Source organism: Sinocyclocheilus rhinocerous, unplaced genomic scaffold, assembly GCF_001515625.1.
Source record: "Sinocyclocheilus rhinocerous isolate Xijiao unplaced genomic scaffold, SAMN03320098_v1.1 scaffold6048, whole genome shotgun sequence".
In the NCBI taxonomy this organism is placed as follows: Eukaryota; Metazoa; Chordata; class Actinopteri; order Cypriniformes; family Cyprinidae; genus Sinocyclocheilus; species Sinocyclocheilus rhinocerous.
In genome coordinates this window covers 22,410-29,037 of record NW_015650692.1, presented here as the reverse complement: position 1 = coordinate 29,037, position 6,628 = coordinate 22,410, and the positions used below count along the sequence as shown (strand labels likewise).

The 6,628-nt window shown below is 36.3% G+C and overlaps 1 protein-coding gene across 1 annotated transcript in view; it reads left to right on the top strand.

Moving 5' to 3' along the window:
• LOC107712165 (pyruvate carboxylase, mitochondrial-like) overlaps positions 1–6,192 on the top strand; it is a 161,665-nt gene extending 155,473 nt beyond the window's left edge. The window contains exons 13-15 of the mRNA XM_016517317.1: positions 825–1,073; positions 4,005–4,145; positions 5,665–6,192. Coding sequence (XP_016372803.1) covers positions 825–1,073; positions 4,005–4,145; positions 5,665–5,916 — 642 coding nt within the window. The 3' untranslated portion in view covers positions 5,917–6,192. The remainder of the gene's footprint in view (positions 1–824; positions 1,074–4,004; positions 4,146–5,664) is intronic.
• The last annotated feature ends 436 nt before the right edge of the window (positions 6,193–6,628 follow it).

The window sequence follows — 6,628 nt, the reverse complement described above, 5'->3', positions numbered from 1 at the left end:
GTTAGCATATTACTTAATCATTTGTGAACGTATAGTCATGTTTTCTAAATGATTAGTTCATCATTATCTAATGACTTGTAAATGATTTATAACTTAATCTACAAAACATAGATAAAAATATTAACATATCACTTATTAATCGTTTATGAGCACATAGTTATGTTTTGTAAATGATTAGTTCATCATTAACTAATCACTTATAAATTACTTACAACTGAACGTTATCATAAAGTGTTACCATAATAAAAAAAATGAAAATCGTCTTTGTTCACTTCACTAAGGGGAATTTCTTTAGAATATCCTTGCCACTGTCCATATCATGAGAGTGAATCAGGAAAGTGACTGTGTCGAGCTCTAAATGTAGTAAAAAAAAAAAATAATTGCTCCCCAAGTCAGACATTGCTGCTTCTTCATTAATTCTAATGAACATGTCAAGAAGATCTAGGGAGGGTTTGTATAATGACAAATATTTCAATTTGGGTGAACTCTCTTTAAGGGTTAGTGAAGTTGTGTTCTGCTGGTAATCTGATTGTTTAACCAGAGTTTATGCCCATATGCTGTCCAAAAAAAAAAAGGAAAAAATGCAAAAATATTGTACCCTTAGGTATACAACAGTATGTCACTGAGGTAGTATCTTTAAAGAGACAACTTTGTACCTTATCTAACCCTAAAAGTAGTAATATGTACCCTACTATGAACCATTTAGGGGTAAATAAAATACAAAGATTTCTTTTAAAGGCACTGCCCCAGTGACAAGCTGCTGTACCCCTAAAGATTTTTTTTTTTTTTTTTTCCGGGTGTAACAAGTTTGATGTTTCTCAAAGGTGCTCAAGGCATTGCCTCGTATCGAAGGTCGTCCAGGGGCTTCACTTCCACCGATGGACTTCGAGGCTCTTGAGTCTGATCTGCGAATGGCACATGGTAATGAAATAACTCCTGAAGATGTGATGTCGGCAGCCATGTACCCTAAAGTCTTCCAGGAGTTCAAAGAGTTCACATCAAACTTTGGCCCAGTGGACTGCCTTAACACTCGCCTGTTTCTGGATGGCCCCAAAATCGCAGAGGAGTTTCAGGTGCGTCACAATAATTACATTTACATCAACAATTACATCAACTGACTTCAATGATTTGTCTCTTTTTATAAATTTTTACATTTTCTGCTCATATTTCATATTCTGCTCATATGTTTACATACCAAAATGCAAAATGTTAATACTTTTAACTAAATAAGTGGGATCATGATTTTTTTTATTTAGTACTGTCCTGAATAAGCGAATACACATAACAGTTGTTTACATATACGCCACAAGGCAAAATAATAATTTAATTTAAAAAATTATCCTGTTCAAAATTTACATACCCATGAATCTGTGTGTCGTTTACATCCAGAGGCATAGGCGGAAATCCCGGGGGGTCGGGGGGGGGACAGGACCCCTGAGGGTTGTCCCCCCTAAAATTATGATTAAAAACCACGCTGTGTATTGTAAATAACGTTTTATACTTTAAATAACTTTGTAAGTAGTAAAACAACACAAACGCAAACGGGGCAATAATGCGTTTTAAGTTTAGAAATATTTTGAGTCTCCCCCTCCCTTGCCTCACAGTGCTTTGGTCCAAATGCCTGCTTTCCTCTTTTACATCACCGCAGTGTTGCCAAGTCCGCGGTTTTACAGCGGAAATTGGCTACTTTAACACTGTTGCCGCGGGTTGTTTTTCATGTCCGTGGGTTGAAGCGACCCCAATAACGCATGCAAATTTTACCGGAGGAACCCCTCGCGATTGGAATAGTTTTGGGCTAGTATTGAGTAGCAACTGGGTGGGTTTTATTGCGAAAACCTGTCAACCCTGCATCACCTGCACAACACACACAGTCTGGTGAGAGAGAACAAAGTCAATAATTGTGGAACTCCAAGGCTGTCAAGGCTATTTTATTCACTTAAATATTGGATGAAGTGATTATTTTCTCTTTAATACAGATGATGGCAATGTATTTTTCGATGAGTCTGCTATGTTAGCAATAATAACGTTACCTGTCTGACGGATAGTAATGTCTACAACGGACACGAGCGCTGTCTCGGTGCGACCACAACAGCTTGAAGTTGTCTAATTTGGCATGGTCGTTAGACGAAATTTACGCCCTTGTCCAGAGGGTGTAAACTTTTGAACAGGATGATGTGTACATTATTCTTTTTTTGTTTAGAGATCATATTTTTTCATTTAGTACTGCTCTTCAGAAAGTACATAAAATACATGTTTCCCAGAAGACAAAATAAGTACAATTTACCCCGTTCATCCAATTCAAAAAGTTTACACCCCCAGCTCTTAATGCATTGTGTTCTTGAGCATCAGTAAATTATTTCACTTTTTGAAATAGTTGGATGTGAGTCCCTCAATTGTCCTCATTGTGAAAAGATGGATCTCAGAATCATACAGTCACTATTGGAAAGGGTTCAAATATGCAGGAGATGCTGGGAAACCAAAGAGTGTTCAGGACCTAGACAATTTTTCTGAAGAACTATGGGCAGTTGAACTGCTCAGGGGCTCATGAACAGCTATCACAAAACGCAAAAACAGTCGTAGTCAATCATCCAGAAATGACACACAGTAATAAGATTCCAGGGTATGTAAACTTATGAACTGGGTCCTTTTTTATAAATTCAGTTATTATTTTGTCTTGTGGAGTAGTGTATTTGGAAACATCTGTTATGTGAAATAGCTTATTCAGGACAGTACTAAAAAATAACATCCATTTTTTATGATCCTTCTCATTTTATTAAAATTATTAACATTTTGCATATGCTGCAAGGGGTATGTTAAACGTATTAGCAGAGCTGTGTATTTTTCACTGTGCCTTATTTCTTGTACTAAGTTATTTCAGCTATATTTCACCCTGTTAAATTTATAACACTATGGGATTTGACCTTTTAAGCTTTAGCCAAGAGCCTGACTGCTCTCTCACCGGGAGATTTGCAAAATTAGACTTCCTGTGTCCTCAACTAGCCTCCACATTCACAAAGTTTATTAGCACACTTTATTGTGACTGGTTGTAAAATTGATTAGCATAGTAAGATTGAATAGCATGCCTCTTTTGTGTTCAAAATATATTACTTTGAACATCTAGGCTCTCTTTGTGAAGTCTAAAATGTATATTTTATAAAATATAAATGTTATTTTACAGCTCTAATTTAACTGAGAGTTTAGAGTACTTTTTTTTAGCTTTATCCATGCTAGTTTATGAATAATCTCAAACTGGTACGACTGCATCCCTATCCAGCTATGCCCTACGGTGTTTCTAAATGTGTTGATTGGAGCTTAGCCGTGTGTTTGGCTCCTAAAACCCAGTTATGAGTGAAGTGGGTGTTACCTGGCAGGCATGAATGTGTCTCAGAGTCCTAATGCAGGCACCACGAGAACTGAGAGCACCAGATGCAGGACTCACATAGCTGATCACGCTCTGAGACAGAGCAAGAGCCAGACAGGAAGTGAAACAAACTTACCTACAGAGTCATTTTACACATCAGATCTGTTAGACTGAGAGTTCACTTGCATCTCTTTTTCAAACCAGGTCTCTCTGTACCCTTTCAGACTGAAGTAGATTTTCCTCGGATAACATGAGTAATCGCAAATTTCTCAGGGACTAAAGTTATTTGGCGGCGTGTTTCTCCACCCAGTAGAGCTGTCCAAATGAGATGTTAGTCGTGGCTGATTAGCATGAGCTATATTAAGCTGTCACTGAGGCGAACGCAGAAAATAGCATCCCCTCCACAGCCAAACAGCACATGGTACAGACCTAATGCCTGTGCCCAGAGGCCTGTGCTAATCACTCGTCCCTTAATCTACCTTAATTCTGCCTAGGTTTTTTTGGCCAATTGTGTTCCGATCCGGTTTTGTTTGTTTTTTCAGCTCAATCACTGCATTTAATTTCTCATGCCTACAGTAGCTACTGTATTCGCTATGTTTTTTATTTGCTATGTTTTTATGACTCTTGCTCTTACCTCTCACAGGTTGAGTTGGAGAGAGGGAAAACGTTGCACATCAAAGCCTTGGCCTTGGGTGACTTGAACAAGTCAGGTCAGAGAGAGGTGTTTTTTGAACTGAACGGCCAGCTGCGTTCAGTCTTGGTCAAGGATACGGCAGCAATGAAGGTAACTGTTCACTGTTTATTTTCCTCCCTAGATTGCTTTGTTTCATCACTGAAAAGCAATTATCCTGACGCAAACAGTACACTCAATCATTCAGACATGTTTTGCGAATGTTCCCTTTTCTCTCTCGAGGTGTGAATAATTTCTGTCATAAGCTAAAAATGATCTTGCTCTTGCTGTCATTAGCGTTTATCACATAGAGGCAGCAGTGTTAAAAACATCTTTTAAATGATCAGGAAGCACAGTGTACGTTTTCATTACACGTCAGTTGTGCTGTGTAAGAACTTTGTCAGCCACGGTCACAGCAGTTGTAACTGCACCACACTGCTTGTAAAAATTTGGTAGATAACGGCATGAATTGACAGAACTGGAGATCTCACTTTCATTTCCCACACATAACACATCATTTTAAAGATGAATCATTCATTATAAGATATCCTCTCTGGTAGCCAAACATTCAAATAGTCCTAGCCTGGAAGATGGTTTCCTTTCTTTGTAGATGCTCTTTTTCTTTATCATTGTCTTCTTTGGCTTAGTATGGCAAACCCAGGTCCAAACACACTTAGTGTCAGATAAGTCAGAGTGATGACACTTACTCAGCATGTGCTCAGAAGAGCTCTCCTTCTGCCTGAACACAACAAGAGCATTTCTCCTCATGATGACACATAAAGTTCATTTTTGCAGGTTTCTGCCTTATTTATCATGGCTGTGAGGTTGGGGGAACAATAGTTACTGTACGTAACTCTAGTTGTGAAATAAAAATGAATGAATCTATCCAATATACAATTAACATTATTTCTGGATGGGAAAAAAAGCCAGTACAAACGATAATATTGTGAAATATTAAAATGCCATTGATCCTGTCTTCAGTGTCACATGATCATTCAGAAATCATTCTATCCATTATCCACCCTATTTTGCAGTGCGGTCGTTAGCTAATTTATTTGAATGTGAGACTTCCAGTTCATTAGCTGCTTTAGGTAAAAAAAAAAAAAAAACTAGAAGAATAACAAAGTGCAGTAAATGGTGAGTTTATGATTATTATAAATACATTAAAATAATACAATAACAAAATACCAGTTTGCAAAGTAAAGCAGTATAAAGGACAGGTAAAATAACTGGAAGCGAATGAGACCGGAAGCCTCACACTTTGTAGCCGTGTCTGTTATTATGTTAAATCGGGTGCATACTATGGCACAAACTAATTAGTAGTATTAAGTATATTAAAAATATATATTATTAAAGCAGAAAGATTATTTGTTTGAGGTGTGCTCTTATTTGAGAAACAGTGTATTAGTGTTGCTATTGTTTGTTTGTTTTTTTTATTAAATTTAGTGTTATGATCTTTAAAACATATTTAAAATAAAATAAAAATATTTTAATGGTTCATTTACTCTTATATGTTTCTCATAGCAGAGGATGCCAAGCAGTTTGAAAAGAGTTGTGAGGGAAAATGTGAAAAATGTCTCCGTTGCCTCTGGTCTCCCCTGTAATCATCTCATTCTGCTTTTTGCTCCACCAGGAGATGCACTTTCACCCTAAAGCCTTGAAAGACGTGCGGGGACAGGTTGGAGCTCCCATGCCCGGTAAAGTGGTGGAAGTAAAGGTGAAGCCAGGCCAGAAGGTGGAGAAAGGTCAGCCTCTCTGCGTCCTCAGCGCCATGAAGATGGAGACAGTTGTCAACTCGCCAATCTCAGGCATCATATCCAAGGTGCACGTCAATGCCGACAGCAGCCTGGAAGGGAATGATCTCATCCTGGAAATAACCGAATAAAGTTTAAAAGCTACAGAGGTTAAAAGTTTCTTTTATATAAAAAAGAAAAGAAAAAAAAAAACATTTTAAGAGCGATCTTGTAATTTGGTGGACTGATGGTGTCGTAATTAGTGATGGTTTTGATATTTCTAACATTATGTTCATAACTCTTCTGAGCTTTCAGAATAAGAATAATTTACAGACTAATCATTCCAGTTTTATAATTTTTTTAAGTGAATTAATAATATATTCAAATTAACAAGATGCATTACGAATCTAGATGACAATAACTTAATTTGGTAACACTTTCTATGAAGCCTGTATTTATAAAACATAATAAGGGTATTCTTAAGGCATTATAATGAATGCATAATGCATTATTAAAAAAAAAAAAAAAAACGTATAGTATGTTGTTTCATCTCATAACAAATACATTTTTTTATAATACATTATAAAACTTACTTATTTGTGGTTAGAACTTTTATGAGTATGATTATTTATAAAATGCAATAAACGCCATGTTTAATACACTATAATTTATAATGGTTTATAAGTCTCATTTCTTGACATTATTTATTTAAGATCTGTACAGTGTCTTACTATCTTACTGATATTACAATAAATATAGTTAAAATAAAATGTGCCATATAACACATTCATCTGATCAGATATCTGATCTTACAGCTGTTTAAGAAAAAATATTATTTTTATTTATTATTTTTATTGTTATTGT